The sequence below is a fragment of the Parasteatoda tepidariorum genome, chromosome 10 (genome assembly GCF_043381705.1).
Source record: "Parasteatoda tepidariorum isolate YZ-2023 chromosome 10, CAS_Ptep_4.0, whole genome shotgun sequence".
Lineage (NCBI taxonomy): Eukaryota > Metazoa > Arthropoda > Arachnida > Araneae > Theridiidae > Parasteatoda > Parasteatoda tepidariorum.
Window position 1 is genome coordinate 51,627,481 of NC_092213.1, and position 18,522 is coordinate 51,646,002.

The 18,522-nt window shown below is 28.7% G+C and overlaps 1 protein-coding gene across 4 annotated transcripts in view; it reads left to right on the plus strand.

Annotated features, from left to right (window-relative positions):
* LOC107451128 (protein kinase, cAMP-dependent, regulatory subunit type 1) overlaps positions 1–18,522 on the plus strand; it is a 136,862-nt gene that overhangs the window by 80,636 nt on the left and 37,704 nt on the right. The window contains exon 1 of one of the 4 annotated variants that reach the window (XM_016067125.3): positions 17,186–17,562. The exons of the other annotated variants lie outside the window; for them this stretch is intronic. Within the exon in view, the coding sequence (XP_015922611.1) occupies positions 17,554–17,562 (9 nt within the window). The 5' untranslated portion in view covers positions 17,186–17,553. Of the gene's footprint in view, positions 1–17,185; positions 17,563–18,522 lie in introns of those variants that run through there. 4 annotated transcript variants of the gene reach the window in all.

Genomic DNA, 18,522 nt, shown 5'->3' on the forward strand with positions numbered 1-18,522 from the left:
AACCCTCTTGTTACACTCAATTTGCGCTTTTGTTTTCATCTTTTGTTTTCATATTTTGTAATCTGGCAATCTTTCTGCGAAAACATTTTTAAATTATTCTTGAAAAATTTCCCGTCCATGTAAGTTGATCTGATTTCGCTACTCGCTTTATAGTCCATTTTTATACTGTTTTTTTCTTTTTCTTTTATTTTATTTTCTGTTTTTACGTGTTATTTTTACTTTTTGTGTTCTATTTTATTTGTTGTATTTTTTATTAAAAAAAATTAAAAAAATTTTGAGTGCTCCTCACACTATTGTATTAATATATTTTGCTTTGGCTTTATTGATACAATATCAGAAGGCACTCTGTTTTGCGGATATAATCGTGTGGACTTATGAAAAGATTATATCTTCTTTTTTTCCGGTTTTTTAAATAAAATTTCATCCCTTTTTTTTTAAACTGTTGTTTGTTATTTTTTACCTTATTATTTCCCCCCTTTTCCTTAGTATTTCCCCCCATTACATATGTCTATAATTTTTCTTTGATTTATTCTTCATTTTGAACTTATCTAATGAGTTCTGTTTACTTGCAGCTTAAGCGCAATAAATGAAACTTATTGTTTTTCTTAACTTTCTTCGTGTTTTCTTGTATTTATTTATTTATATATATATATATATCTTTAACTTTGTGGAAAAGTTGTTGGCCGACAGTCGAATGCCTAAAATGATCCTTCGTTCCAATTACGTAAAAGCTATGTTAAAATTAGTTAAAATATTCACATTCGGGGATACGATACGAATTTGAAAATTTCTTATCATCTACGTTACATATTAAATTTAATTTATAGATAGATCCTCACATTATTTTTAGTGTTCTTCCGTTGAATTTAGATCTGCTTTCATCAACGCGCTTATAGCTCACGTGTCTAATATTTCAAAATAATTTTTTTAACTTAAATAATGGTTTCACAGTGAAGCTACCGAAATCAAGATTAATTTCAACGGTCACTGAGTGGGTGATGGACCACTTTGATCAACCTGCGAAGTTTCCGAGAGTGCGATATCGATCCTCATTTAACAGTTCTACCGTTGGAGGGGAGCCATCCATCCACTCAGCAGATAATCAAAATTGTGATAGCATGTCTTCGGATCACAATCAGTAATGTTTCTCTTGTGCGTACTACCGTTACTGAACTTGAATGAAATGAAAACGATTATTTGTCATGTTTTATTTGCACTCAAAAGAACGCAGACGACATTTTTAAAAAATAGGATGGAGTCTTTATGGCAAAGTGATAGCTCCCGTCAGACGATCTAAAAGTGGAGTCAATGAGTTCGAATCCCACTTAAATCCAATGTGGATCTCTAAAGCTGTCCTCTTATTTGTGCTATTTGTTGTTCTGTTTAGTTTGCTTTGATTTTATAAGTTGTTATTAGTATTAAGCACACAAGACCGCATGTGTATGTCAATAGATAAATAAATAAGAAAGAGGCCGTTTGATTTGCATCTCTCCGAAAGTAAAATGTATAGTTTACTTGAATATATTAGTCACTTAAGTACTGTTCATGAAACAAATCGTTCGTTAAGAACTTTTAAAATATAATGTACAACAATTTAGCCTTGAACTTTGCGTATCAAAACGCTAAGGCATATACATGTTTTTGTTTTTTTTTTTTGTTTTTTTTACAAGTTGCCTCTTTTCTTTTGGAACGAACTTAAACGATACATAAATGGCTTTGCTTACATTCGAAGAAAACGTTTTCTGTTTACACGAATTTAAACAAGACAAAAAAAATTTCTTTTATGCCGAAATCTGTTTTTTTACTTAAACTAACATATCTTACTCGTTATACGCGCCTACGCAAACTTGTAACTCTTCGTGGCCTTTTTTTACAAAAATTTTAGATAAAAATTTTCATTTCAATATAAAGAACTATAAAACTACTTTATTTTTACGAAGTTCTATAAATAAAATTCTTATCGCAGCAGCTTTTATTATGGAAATCCCTAAGGCAGCCAATAGAAAAGTTGCCATAAAGTATCTGTGTTAAAAGAAAAATAGTTTTACTGCCATTAAAACCTAAATGTGACACCTTTTTATTGATTCTGTGCCGAAAATGTCAAGTGGTTGTTAGCGTTTTAATAAGGATATTTAAACTTGAAAGACACTGAATGATTGTTCTCTACTATTAAGAACCGGAGGTTCCAAGTGAGATATTTTTAATTTATACCATTTTCACATCAATAGCGTTGTGTGTAGGAAGAAAAATATAAGCAAATTGTTCTAAGAAAGCCAGGTGTTCTGCTATAATATTATCATTTGTACGACATTGCTTTGACTTTTAAAATCGATTTCTAATTTGAATCTTTTTTGTATTTGACTGTTCAAAAAAATATTCTTATTGCATCGCTTAAGAATTTCATTATTCATTCTACTCCTACTCAGATTCAAACATTTTTAAAAATAATTAAGTTTAAATAAAACTGTTTTTTATGACTTTAAGAACATGAATTTATTACTATTTCATTGCATTGAAAACATTTTTTATCATGTTCTGAATTTTAAAAAGAAAATCAGGATTATGATTTTTTTTTTTTAACTAAACGTTTTTTTTGTAAAGTTACATTTCTAAAGTATATAAAAACAATGTATAAAATAATAAATTAAAACGTTTTAATAATTGAGATTAATAAAACATTTAAGTTATCTATTAAACTTAACATGAATATGCCACCTTTAAATATGTCTTTATTTAGAAGCAGTTTAATTTTATCTTTTTCAGAGAAAAAAAATTATGGTCAAAATTACCGGAATATGGTAAAATTTGGCTCAATGGGAGCACCAAAAAACTTAGTAATTCTTACTTAAGCGTATTGGTAATGATTTTGGTAAGCGTATTGATAAAGTTAACAATAAAATTTGTTTTATAATGTGTGATAAAATTTGGTAAATGTGGTAAAATTTCGTAATTTTATCACATTACATGATAAGTTAGAGCAGGATGGTTATTCTATTAAATTTATTTGATAAAGAACTGATGAACTATTAATTACTTGAGAAAATCAGAATTATAATTTAGAAAAACCAGAACTTCCAGTGAACCATTGCCATAAAAACGAATCAAAATTACCAAACGACTGGTTTAAATACCGTATATTTTGTTTCATTATATAGAATTGTGCTTTTTTTTAAATTAGAAATGTCATTACGATACAGTTGGGTAATTTTACCTGAATTTTTTCGCGATGTAATCTAGATGCAAAATTTATCTATTCGAACTTAAACAAAACAAAATTATAATTCAAATTTCGAAAGATTCCAAGAAATTAACAACAAATATTTTCATTTTTGTCGAATTCTTTATGCTATATTAACTATCAATTGTTACACACCACCATAAATTTGTAACACACTATATAATCTCTTTATACATTGTTAACTTTTTTGGCAGAAATTTGAGATAACATTTATGGTACAAAATAAAGAACTGCTGAACTATTTTTAATGGAAATCCCTGAAGCAGCCAATAGAAAAGTTAACACTTGTTCTAAAGTTAGGTGAAAAATAGATTTACCGCCGTTTAAAGCCTAAAGTAACACCTTTTATTGATTATGTGCTGAAAATGTCAAGTGGTTGTTGGCGTTTTTATAAAGGTATTTATACTTAGAAGACACTGAATGATCTTTCTCTACCATTAAAAACCGGAGAATCGGAGAAAGATATTTATAATTTACGCCATATTCATCAACTGTGTTGCGTGTTGGAAGAAAAATCTAAGCAATTTGTACTAAGCCAGGTGTTCTGTTATAATATTATCGTTTGTACGACATTGCTTTGACTTTTAAAATCGATTTTCTATTGAAGGCTGTTTGCATTGTTGTATTGAAAGCTATAATATTTCAACCACATTGCTTAATTATTTTAGACAAGCTCAATTTATACTATGTTGTTTTAGTTTATTTCAAACATATTCAAAAAATTGTTTAGGTTCAATAAAACTATTTCTATATGATTTAATGTGCATGAGTTTATTATTACTACGAATAAAGATTTTTTTATTTAATACACTATTCTACAATAATGGGAGATATTTATTAGAATTTCTCAAGAAATACTTGAGATAACTATTTTGTAATTTTAGAAGTGTTTAGTTCATGCGATTTCTCATATTTTGCAATAAAATTTAAAACATTTAAGGATTTAAGGGACCGTCAATATATTGAGAAAGAAAAGCAGGTATTTTTGGACACCCTATCTCAGAAAGTAAAGAAAAAAGCTTATAGCTTGTATCTATTACTTTCGTTGTAATTTGCAATAATTGCATAAAATCTAGTTTAAATATTTACGGAGATATGAACATTTTTATTAAAAAACTCATTTTTTTATCCTAGACTTTTTGCTATAACTTTAAGAACATGTAGTAAAATATAACATAAGAACATAATATAACATAAGAACTTAAGAAAATTTTTCGAGCAGTTTAAAATTAATTACAAAATTATTGCTTTAAAATATGAAAAACATGTTTTTAAAAATGCGTTAGATATCAGCATTTAAAGTAGTTCTTTTGTAGTTTTATAGTGGATGGTATTTGGCAACTAATGGAAAAAAATTGATATAACTATTTTAAAAACATAAAAAGTTTCAAGCAATTTTCTAAGTAGTTTTTGTACTTATTAAGTAAGCTCAAAACGATAGGGGATTTTCCACATATTTAATTTTGTTCATGCCATCCGGTTATTATAAGGTAGTGTAATTTGCAATACTACATAATAATATTCGTTGAAAACCCGATTATTTTTAGTTTTCTTTTAAACTGTACAAAAACTACTTGGAAAATTGCTTGAAACTTTTTATGCTTTTAAGAAATTTGAATCGGATTTTTATTATTAGTTGCCAAATATGATTGATTCACTACTAAATTATGAAAAAATAATTTTAGTCTTTTTCCACACATGCGCAATACAAAAGAACTACTTCAAACACTCATATCATGCGCATTTAAAAAAACAATTCAAACTTTGAAACAATAATTTTGTAATTAATTTTAAATTATTCCGAAAACTTTGTTTGATTTTTCTGAATATTTTTAAAGTTATAGCATAAAAAAGATAAGACAAAAAAATTAGTCTTTTATAAAAAAAATTTATATCTTCATTAATCTTTAAGCTAGATTTGCAAAGTTTTATACAATTATTTCAAATAAGAACCGAAGTAATTGATGCAAGTTACAAGCTTATTGCTTGATTTTCTGGTGTAGGGTTTTCAAAAATACTTGTTTTCTTTCGCAATTTATTGTCTGTCTCTTAAGCCTTTGAAAGCTTTAAATTTCATTGCGAAGTATGAAAAATCGCATTAATTAAAACACTTCTAAAGTTTCAAAATAGTTCTTTTCAGCATTTCTTTAGAAATACAAAAAAAATATCAAAAACTGAAAGTGTTTCTTCCATTGTTGTAGGATAGTGTATATTGGTGTATTTAGGTTGTCCCATCAGTTTGTTGAAATGCAAAAGTATATTAATATGCTAAAGGTTACCCAAAATCCTAGCAAGATTTGAATTTCACGCCATATGTGATATAAAATATTGACGATGAAAAATAAAGACAGAATGACTGCTGATAGTTCAGGGTTATCAAAATAGAGCGATGCACGAAAGAGCAACGTGTTTTTATAATTGAGGAATGTTGTATTTATTAAATGTTCTGTTTTGTTGAAAAAAATTGTTCTCACAGATTTTTCAATTTCAAGTTTCTGAACTTTTTTCTGTTTGATTTTTTTAAATCAAAAGTTTATTGCAACAACGCACTTTGAAAATTTAAATTGAGGGCCGTATCAACGACGTTAAGCCCCGTGTATGCAATAATGTTATTAAAAATTTCGACACCAGAGCTTGATTGGCCAACTTTCTATCTGATATTCCGTTCCATACATAACCATAAAGTATAAAATTTTAAAAAAATGCGTGAATTTTTAAAATATTTTTGGCGTGAATTTCGGGACAACTAGCATTTAACAATAATGTGCCCAATATTAAGTTAAACAAACTGATTTTTTAAGATTTGATACCTAAGACTTAAACTTTCAAATTCAATCAATTTCATAATATTTCGATTATTTCAAATATAAAGGAAGAATTTTTTATTAAAAATAAAAATAAAAATTAAATTTCCTTCTTGTGATTTTTTTCACAAAAGCATTTATCCTAAACCATTATATTCTTATGGAGCTAAGTGAAAGTAAATACAGAAAGAGAACAGCAAAATCCAAACTATAAAAAGTAAAGTAAATACAATAAGTCTGGAATTAATTTAAAACAACTAATTTGCTAAGATAAGAGATAAATTGGAAGTCGTCATGGAGAAATCTTCAGAGAAAGGCATTGGCTCACATTGGGCTGTCTGGCCAACTATGATGATGACGAATTTGCTTAGATTTGATACCGATTCTGTAATATTTCAATTATTCCAAATATATGGGAAAAATTCTCCTTCAAAAATAAGAAATTAAATAACCTTCTTGTAATTTTCCCACTAAAGCATTTGGGCTGAAACATTATCTTTTTGATGAAACTGAGTGAAAGTAAATATAGAAAAAGAACAACGAATTTCAAGCTATAAGAAGTAAAGAAAGAAATATCATAAGTCTAATAATATAAATACAAAAAAAAGTCTGCTATTAATTTAAAATAACTAATTTGTTAAGATTTAATACCTAAGGCTCAAACCTTCATATTTAACCAATTCCATAATATTTCGATCATTTCAATATAAAGTAAAAATTCTTCAACAATAAGAAATGAAATAACCCTCTTGTGATTTTTCCTGAAAAGCATTTGTGCTGAAACATTATCTTTTTGATGGAGCTGAGTGAAAGTAAATTTAGAAAAAGAACAACGAAATTCAAGCTATAAAAAGTAAGGAAAGAAATATAAATTTAATATTATAAATGCAAAAAGTCTGGTATTAATTTAAAACAGTTAATTTGTTAAGATTTAATACCGAAGCCTCAAGCCTTCTGATTTAACCAATTCCATAATATTTCTATTGTTTTGTATATAGAGGAAGAATTTTTCGTCATAAATAAGAAATGAAATAGCTTTCTTGTGATTTTCCCACAAAAACATTTGTGCTTAAACATTATCTTTTTGATGGAGCTGAGTGAAAGTAAATATGGAAAAAGAACAACGAAATCCAAGCTCTAAAAAGTAAGGAAAAAATATAAGTGTAATTAGTCTAATAATATAAATAAGTCTAATAGTATGAATAAGTCTAATAATAATTTAAAACAACTAGTTTGTGAAGATTTGGTATCTAAGGCTTAAATCTTCAGATTTAACCAATTCCATGATATTTCGATTATACCAAATATAAAGGAGGAATTCTCTTTCAAAAATAAGAAATGAAATAACCTTGTGATTTTTCCACAAAAGCATTTGTTCTGAAATATTATCTTCCTGATGGAGCTGAGTGAAAATAAATATGGAAAAAGAACAGCAAAATCCAAGCTATAAAAAGCAAAGAAAGAGAAAGCACATTGCACCAAACGGAGTGTATAGAATACACATTTTCTACATGGCTGGCTCAATCGTTGCAAATAAAGAAAAAAATAGATTGGAAAATTCTTATTTACCAAAGATGCCTATACTTTGATATCATATGCCAAATCTGAGTATTCACATTTAATGGAGAAATATTCTCTAGAGTTCCCAGACATATACTTTCTTTTAGATCAAGATTTTATTTTTAATCTATAATGTATTCACCCTCGTTAGCGACATCCTTTAAAAGCTGGATCTAAAATGAATCGAAATAGATCGAAAAAATGAATTGGTTTTTAAGACTAACGAATATTTAATACGCTGAAACGCTATTACTTTCCGGTCCTCCTATTATTTCTCTACCTGTATCTTGATTGTGAGAAAGTACAATTGTCTCAGTTAATTACATTATGATAACATTTATATGTTGTGTTCTAGTGTTGTACGACATTACAAAGATACGTTTCGTTCTTTGAATCATATTTAAATTCAATATTGCTAGTAGATACCCTTTGCAAAGATACCCTTTGATCAGGGCTCGAAAAACCGCCCGTCCGCCCGTCCTCGGCGGTCAAAAATTCCCCGCGGACAACAAATTTCTCGAATACAACGTCCGCGCGGACGGCCATTTTCCCGTTAATGTTCGTGATATATTTTCAATTTTTGTCATCTTACAAGCTCCTCACTTCTAAAATGACCCTCTAATCTCGAAATACAGCAACATACTGCGCATGGTGGAATGGAAGTTTTCTCTGTCTGGGAGTACTGCAGCGGTTGAAAGAGGCTTTTCAGCAATAAACTTACAAAAAAAGACATTACGTACTGGTCTTAAACAAGAAGCGTCAACCGCAATTATGAACATTTACCTAAATGAAAAACCTCTTTCAGATTTCTGTGCAGAAACCTCTGTAAATCATTGGCTTAATTCTGGAACTGACAAACGTCGTATTTGATTCATTTAAAAAACGCAGTACCCTCGGATAAATTGACATGATAATTGACATATAACTTGAGCTTTGTTATTTAAATTATTTCATTAAGGAAATAAATTATTTCATTAAAGAAATACTAGGTTTTACTATTAGTAACCTATTATTTCTTTTATTACCGTATAATGTTATCCTAGTATTTGTAATCTTAGTAACTACTAATTCATTGTGCAATTTATATAATTGTTAGTAATAAATAAGAGAAAATTATATTTTTATTTATTTAGAAGAGACGGGTTAGTTTCAAAAGAGGACGGGTACATTGTTGGACAAGCCGTCCTCGGGGACGGATAAAATTTCTAAGTTTTTTCGAGCCCTGCCTTTGATCCTTGTTTGCGATTTTATACTGCATTATAAAAATATCGTATGTTCCTTGAATAAGACTTAACTTCAATTTTTTGTATGGAAAAAATGACAGTCATATTATGATGAACATATTGTTTAAATAATAACCGATGATAAAGTTTTATTGTTAGATTACAACATATAATTACTTAATATATGGTGTTTATGAATGAGTTTTATTTAGGGTTCACCACAAAGACGGCCTGACCCGGAAGAAAACCACGCGAGTTTTTTTGAGTGACCCCTCTTGAAAACCCTTTTTTTTTTTTTGGCTAAGTGCATTTTATTTTACTTTTGTCGTGAAAACAACAGGGGACAGAACGTTCACCTCCCAATGAGATGAACCAGGTTCGAATCCCAGCTGTGGCTGACTGAAATGAATTCTGCTCTCAGCTCACACCGATCACAGTGCTGCCTTAAAATATCTTCAGTGATAGACGAATCATGGGTTAGAACCCGCTTTCCATCGGGCTACCCGTATACCGTTATAGATTTTCGTGGTTTTTCTTTCCATGTAACGCAAATGTGGGTTAGTTTCACCAAAAAGTCCTCCACGAAAGCTAGTTTCTCCCAATGCTTTATCCAGAAATTTCCTTGTCTTCTGGGTGGGGTAAAAATTACAAGGTTACGGAGTTGAATATTATGTGACGTAAATTTAGAATCGGGTCGGCTGTTCAACGCCAGTTATAAAATAAAATAAATTTTACTTTACTATACTTATAACTTCTACTTAAGCAAAATTATCGATATTTACTGTCATTTAAACAAAAAACTTCCCCAACTATTGCAGCGAAATTAACTTGATTATATTGCTTAAATTATTACATATTTTAGCTGAATTAACTTTAAGTGCAATTAACATGCTATAAGAATAAATATATTTCCATTTATACTTTCGTAAATAAACTTTGAGTTTTTATACTCATTTTTAAAATTAATTAATATTGTTGACATGATTTACTATCAATAACATGTAGCCTTACTTTCCTTATGTATCTGGTTAAAAAAAATCATTAAATTGACTCATTAAACTATATTATTAAACTATATTATTTTTATTTTATTCCATTTATTTTGTTAATTTTGTTCTCGTTACCAGAAATATAAATTACAAACTTCTCGACACAGTTACAAAAAATAGCTCACTACATTTTTAAACTATAACTTTTAACTATAACCAGCAAAAATAACCATAAATTTTCTTTTATGCTATTCATTTTCTATTAAATGACTCCATTGAAACTTAAAATCGATATTTAAATATTTTTCAAAAAATATGTATTTTTAATTGAAGAAAATTCTTATAACCTTCATTATCATTCTTATCAATTTTCTATTAGCCTGTTATAAACCTATCAACTTATTCAGTATAAACCGTGATAGAAATATTGATTATTAAAATACTTCAAAATCCAAGTGCATTCTAAAAGTTAAGTCATAATTACTCTCTTTATTTTGTTTTGAACTGTTATAGGGTAAATATTTTAATTTTCAAATTAAGTTCAGAGTGCATTGATTATGCGCTCATAATGAGAGTGCATTATATTAAAGGGATAAAAACAAAAATTCTTAATTAAGATTTTGTGTTCCACAGAAATTTTTGGGAAAAGTTTTTTTTAAATATATATTTTGTAAAATCTTGCAAACCGTATAACGTTACGTTTATGCTTAATTATTGTGCTTTTTATTTTCATAAAACCATACGATGAAAGAAATATTTTTTTTGATTAATGATAATATGCTTCATAAGAATCTTTTCAGGCTTTGTAATACAAATATTTTATTAAACGGTTTTGTAAACCGTTAAATTTAATTTAATTGTATGTATGTATTGTATTAAAAATTTTACAAAAATCGCTAAAAAAAAAATCTTTTCGATTATATTTGCACAAGTTTTTTTTTGGGGGGGGGGGCATATTGTGACCAAAATATTTTGTAAACCAGTCATGTAGACTGTAATATTACATTCACTTAGTTACTTCATTTAAATAGTTAGGTAGGTAATTTATTGACGCCGCACTAGAGTTACACAATGGGCTTATGGCGACTGTCTGGGAAACATCCCTGAGGATGATCCGAAAACATGCCATCGCAATTTTGATCCTCTGTAGAGGTGGTGGCCCCCCTGCTTTGCGGACGACCTGCCCGTGAAATCGAGCACTTTACGGTAGAACAGTTTAACGAGGATCAATACCGTGCATCCTCGGTCCCTACGCAAGCTCATCAAAGTGGTCACCCACCCGCTTACTGACCACAGCCAGTGATGCTTTGCTTCGGTGTTCTACTGGGAACCGTGTCTTTACGATCTGTCTTACACATTAAGTAGTTAGATTAAACACTTAGAGGTTAAGGCACTGAACTGTCATTGTAAGCAACTGGAGTTCGATTTCTAGTGACGGCTTGAAGTCCACCCAGCTTCAGATCGATGGCTACCAGTGTATCTGGAAAGTAAAAGCGGCCAGAGCACAGTGCTGACCACATTGCCACAATAATGCCGTTAGTGTGACACCCCTTATTTTGGTTTAAATTTAAGCATTTAAAATCAACAAATTAAATATATTCTTATCAAATTAAATACTCTAATAATTATTAATGGTACGCTTGCAAATGTCATAACACAAAAGCCAAAATTTAATAATAAAATTTGAAATACGATCTATAATGTTGTGCTTTGTTCCTGAACTGAAAGTATAAGTTTATGTAATATAGAGGGACATGTGAAAAGAGGGGGTAAGGTGAAGTAAAGGGAGAAAGAAATCAAAAGTATTGAGAAAATATGAGACGTCATTAATTGATGACCCCACATTGAAATTGTTTTAACAAAATTGGAGATATTGTCTAATGCCACTTAGTTGTATAATTTCCATAGCATTTAGCGTTACTTTATGTATACGCAAAAATTAGGTAAGTTTAACGTTTTTTTTTATTACTATTAATAATATTTAATTTTGTTTTATTCTATTGATTTTCAATTACTCTCATTATCAAGAATAAATGTAATTTCCGGATTGTTATCTACTTAATTTTATAAAAAGTCACTCACTGATTTGGATTCTAAAAATTATAATTAATTTTCAATGTAAATGCATTTTTGATATAGATAAAATTTGCTCTTAATTATTTGAAATAAAGCTAATATATTTAACTATTTAATATTAAACATAATGCATAAAAGTACAGAATTAATCCTATTGTTTTTATGAAAAATTACTCATTGTATTTCGAAATAGAATACATTTAATTCGTATTAGCATTTCAATAAGCTATTTGTAATTTAAATTTTAACCTTTACCAGGAAACAATACTAAATTTGCTTTTATGCTAATTATTTTTATTACATTAAAATGCTTGATATTAGGTTCTACTACCTCTAGACTAGTTTTCGTATAATAAACTTATTGTAACCTAAAATCAATAAATTTAATTATTTTCATAAAATATTTATTTTTAATTGAGGAAAATGCTTTAGCACTCCATTGTCATTCCTTCCATTTTTCTATAAGTCACTCATCAAATTATTCGGAATAAACCATGGCGGAAGAATTGATTATTGAAAAATTTAAAAACTACTAAATTCCTGAATTCCAAGGGCGTTCTAAAAGCTTTGTTATATGTACTCTCTTCTTTACTTTGTTCTGAACCGTTATTAGAAAATATTTTTATTTCCTTTTTTAATTCGAGAGTACTCAGATTAAACTAAGGGATAAAATAAAGAATTTTAATTAATATTTGTATATTTAAGAATTTGTAATCTTTAATATAAATATTTTGTAAAACTAACTTGTAAACCGTAACGGTAGATTAATGCTATATTTTTCATTTTATTTAGAGGAAACTATGGAATAAAACAAACATTTTATTAATTAGCAATATATATGTTTTATAAGAATATCTAGAGGTTTTGTAAAATACTTTGTTAAATGTAACTAACTGTAAAGTTAAATTTGTACTTAATTAAATTTAAAGGCGAAGGAGAAAACAAAGGGTTTTTTTTCAATTATATATTTCATATATCGTATATATGTATCCGTATGTACCCATATCTATCTGTATAAATGGTTAACTAGCCGAATCTACTGATCACTATAAATGTAAATAATCACTAAATCGGTATGTAGATAATGCTAAAATAATTCCACTTTTTTTTTTAATTTATTATTATTTGTTGTTTTTTCCGGCGGCTTTATGTCATAAGATTAAGTATAACAGCTCTTTAGATGTTCACCCCATCAAAATAAAGATTCACTACATTTATTAGGCATGATGTTATTGCCGAGGCCAACTCATGAAAATCAACATTTACCATAGTTAAGAAATTCTTTTCAGTACTTATCCCTTTCAAAAGGCCATAAAAACTTAAAAACCACTGTACCTATAATTGGTAAATTGGTACCAATATTAAACCCTTTATTAGTGCATTCGGTACCACAGTATCGGTAGTGCCTATCACCAAAATTAATTAAGTACCATTGCCATACCATAACCATATCATTGCCAATTACCATTGATTTTAAATTATTCAATTTTGTAGACAAAACAAACATGTTTGTTTCAGGTAACATTCAAAATACACTACCCTACAATATTAATAAATAGACTTTCAATTTTTGACATTTTTTTCAATTTTTCGAAAAATACTTAGAGAATTATTTTGTTATTTTAGAGGCGTTTAGGACATTCGATTTCTCATAATTATCAATAAGGTTTAAATATGTTCCCAATATCTTCAATTTGTTAAATACTTCGCTATATCTGCAAATTTGTTTCAAATTTTTAAATGATATTTTTGTCATTAATAAAAAATTGCTCAAAAATTTCTATTGAATTTTATTGACTATTTTAAAGTTCTAGTCAGAAAACGTAAGGCAAAAAAAGGTAGTTTTCTTTTGTAAAAATGTCCTTATCTCCATGACGCTGCTCAAATTTAAAAACCCTGCCAAAAACGGCTTTGGATTTTTAAGAGAGACACGAATTGACACACAAGCTCTTCTTTCATTATTAAAGACAAGACAAAATATTGTAGACTAACTGCCTTGTAAACCTTGACTTTTATACCTCCTTATGTAGATGAAAACATGGAATTAATGAAACAAATATTTTTTCATCAATGGTTTTATCTTTCACAAGGACCTTTCTGTAATATATATATTTTGTAGAACAGTTTGGTAAATCGGAACTTTATAATTTGCTTAATTATCGAGGTGAAACCATAGGATGAAACAAAGATTTTTAAATTAATGGTTTGATGTTTCCAAAGGAACTTTCGAAATTTTGTTTCGTAATATTCGAAAAAAAGTCACTCTAATTGTAACTTTATATTTGAGCTTAATTGCCTTAACCATAGAAGGAAAGAAAGAATTTTTTTTTATTGATTATGGTTATGTTTCACAAGGATCTTATGAGGATTTATGATACAAATATATTGCAAAACTGTCATATAAATCGTAATTTTATATCGAGGCTTAATTATTAAAATAAAACCATAAGACGAAACAAAGATTTTTCAAATTAATAATTGCATATTTCACGAAAAATTTTTGAGTTTTTTTTTAAAACAGTGCTGTAAACCTTCTCATTTCTGTAATAAATCCCTAACCTAAAGTACTATTTCTCAATTAAAATTAAATAATTATTTAACAGGGTGTTCGAAAACGGAATAACTTTGTGCGTTTTATTTCATGAATGCATTAATAACTAATGCAGGGATGGGGAAACTACGGCCCGCGGGCCAACTGTGGCCCGCCGGAAGATTTTATCCGGCCCGCGGACAGAATTTTAACTAGCCGATCAGTGGCGAATATATCTACTTTGTTTAAAACTATTTTTGTTGATTTCTTTTTTAGCAAAGTACTGATGACCTTTTCACTTTCTCTATTTTTGTTCTACGAAACATAAATTAATTAAAATAGTTAGCACAAACAGCTTTAACTGGTAAAATGTTGACAGCAAAAGTTCTTTATAGAATAGCTGTAGATTAGCTCCAACTAGTATTTGTCTTTCTCGAGGAGCAGACATATGGAATCTAATATAGGTGAATTGTACTTCACATGAGGCTGACTACGCGTTTTAAGTTCCAACAAACGGATTTTTCTGCCGGCTCGAGTTCTAACATAATTTACTGCGTATGGAAAAGTTGCACACATACAATGTCATTGTAAATAATGGTGAAATTATTAAATGCATAAAATGGCTACTGCCTTCTTGAGTTATTTGTAAACATTTTTTTATCCCAAAATGGCAACTAAAAAACGCAAAGTTGATGTAGAGTGACGTGCACTCAATGATGAATTGACTTTATTTTATTTCAGAAGTTTTTACTCGGCCCACCAAACTTTTTTTTCTAGATTTATGGCCCACGACCCAAAAAGTTTGCCCATCCCTGAACTAATGCATTAATAACGACTAAAAAACTATTATGATTAATGTATCATACCTTAGCTGCACTTTATTTCTCCTACACGGCTTCTTTCATTTGATGAAAATAATTCTTCTCTTTAAAACTGCATATTCCAAACAGTTCTGTGAAAAAATACAGAAAAGTCTTCTCAAATTTCTATGCCTGTGAAAGCTAATGTTGTCCAATCTAGATTTCATTTCTCAATTTCTCATTCATATCTAATAGTATTTTCTTTTAACACAATTATTTTATTATCTTTTGTCAATTAATCGAACCAATTATTTTATTATAAGCATTAGTGCTTTTTTCCACTCTAATCGAGCCACAACCAGCTTCATTAACAAAAACTGCTGATATTATGTTTCCATCCAAGCAATACTTATAAAATGAAAAAATAAAAATAAGAATTTTTGTCAGACGATATTTTACGAAATATTTTTCCGTGCTGCAAACTATTTAATACATTAATTTGATATCTGCAAGTGACGTCATCTTAGGTAGATCTAGAGCCCCCTGAATCACTATAGAGGATCCTTAGGTTCCATGACTTTAGTCGATTCTGAAGTATATCAGGCTCGACACTCACGCCTGATGTCGCTTACAGGTATCCAATTAAATCCAATTTTTAAACACATGGTTAAGCATAATCGCTTCACTTCTTCTCCAGTTGCAAGTATTCAATTGTTAACTGGTAATATAATGGTTTATGAGAGGATGAATTTTAGCTTAAGTCTCATTAAAATGAAATATACATGAATTCGTCAACAAAAATAAGTTTTCATGAAATATGTCATTGAATTTTTAAACATTAAATTTTCTCCATAGTCTTGTTTAATGTCTCAGTTTCTATACTTTAATAACTTTTAGAACTTATTTTCGTAATATTAGAGCCTACGCTTTTTGCTCTTTATTGTTAACCAATCCTCGGAACTGCTTACGAACCTCTTTTCAGATCGCTTCACTCGTTCTTTTTATTTGTCCTTTCTGCTATAGGATAGTTTACAGATAGAGTTGCAAACAAATCAAAATATTGGAGTGGATTGAAGTGCGTATTTTGGAAAACGCAACTGAACAACCTAATCACTCCAAAATAAATTTTACATTCGAAGAACGTTAGACAGATTCTTTTTCACCAGACGTTAAAATACGTAACTGGAAAAAAATCATAATTTCCCTGCTTTATAATTTTTTACAAATTAAATTGCGTGGTACGATAAAAAAATCTTTACCTTTCACGAAAAATAACTCAGAAACTAATACTCTCCTATTGAAATTCTGTTATGGGCTACGCTAGACCTGAAAATTTAAATTTTCAGTTAATAACCCATGGCCGATAGACTCTAATAATTTAGTAGTCACTTTTCCCTCAAACCTAATAAGTCAAAGACTGATATCGATAGGTCCTTTTCATTTAATAGCCACTTTTTGCAAAACGTGCCCAGTTTCAATGTTTGGAGCTGAAATGTCATGAAATGTTCTTTAAACAATACTGTATAAACACCAAAGTATCCATAAATGGCTTGCAAAACCGATGTTGCTTAACTGAATATCTTAATGAAATAATGAGATAGACAAATTAGTGAGTTTTAAAAAATAAGCTTTAGAAATTATAGAATCAATAAATTGGAAGTTGTTTTCAAAATATCTTTTTAATTCAATTATATTTTAATTAGAGGAAAAAAAAATATTTTTTATCTTGACAACTGACTATACTGTCCCAAAAAAGAATATTTCTCTATGTCGAATATTGAATGCATTTTTAAAATCTTTTGAATTAGCACCTCACAGAAAGAAAAAAAGGGTTAAAAATAAAAATAAAATTTTTTCTTTCATTATTCTAGAGAAGAGGTGAGGTGAAACCGCAAACTACCTTTTCCTAAAAATCTGCATTTTCTAGAAGCTTCTTCTCTTCTCGCAATTCAGAACCAGCATCTTAGAATAGATTTCAGTTAGCAAGAATTTTTACCCCTAACAGACTTATGAACGTATAAATCATACTCTCAGCTCGACGCTATAATTTAAAGAAATCTCTTTACATCGGATCGTCAACCTTCAAAAAATCACCGGCGTTTGGATGGAATCCCATTTCCAAAATATTTTGGCGCTGGTTGTTTAATGTAAAGCTTGGGTCCTTTATATCACCGTACTTTATTCTCAACATGCCTCAAAGCTGATGAGGATAACTTTTGGTATTTAAACATACATTGCGTAGTCTTTTAACTGTGAAAGAAGATAACTTAATATTTAGTTTGACGATTCGTTGGAAGATTATATTCCTTTAATTACACCTATTTCCATAAAGAATGCCGGAGGTATGTTGATATTTTATTTCCTATCAGTTATATTATTTAAAGTCTAAAAAGAAAGAAATAATATTACGTAAAGCTCGTTTTTTTTTTATTATTATTATCTCTGTTCATTTTCACCATTCCTCAAGCGATTGAAAGTTGATGAGGACAATTTTTGGTATTTAAAAGTACATTACGTACTTTTATGAAAAAAATCAAAATAAAAAATTATATTTTTAAAAACCACGTTTTTGTAGTGGAGAGTAATAATTAAAAAATAAAAATCTGAAAAACGAAAAACGGGGAGAGCACGAAATATATTTCTGTATTTCATGCGCCCCACGTTTTTCGTTTTTCAAATTTTTATTTTTTAATTATTATTCTCCACTACAAAAACGTGGTTTTTAAAAATATAATTGTTTTATTTTTTTTTTTTTTTTTTTTTTTTTTTTTTTTTTTTGTGCTCACTTCCAAAATCTCAATTTTTTCACTCTCTGTACACAAATTTTTTCAACTGACACGTGACACTAATTTGAAATAATCGAATCGACAACAGAAGACAATCACGAAAATATTAAATTTTCTTTAATTTTATTTTACTTTGTATATCTTTTTTCTCGTCATATTCATGCATTGTCATCCAATTCTGAACTATGTGCCAAATTTGAAGTCTGTAGCTAGTCGGGAAGTTAGTTTAAAATCGATTACAAAATTCCACCCGAACAGACATACACGAAGGCAAGTTAATATAAACGTGGTAAAATTGTGAAAAAAGATACATTTATATTTATATTAACAATTTGTCGGAAGATTATATTCCTTTCAGTACACCTATTCCTCTAAAAAATGCCGGGTTTGTTGATATTTTACCTCCTCTTATTTATATTATTTAAGAAATAATATCAATGGGGAAATAGATATTTTAAATTAATTATATTTTTATAATATTTATAGATACTAATCAAATATTTAACATTAATTATC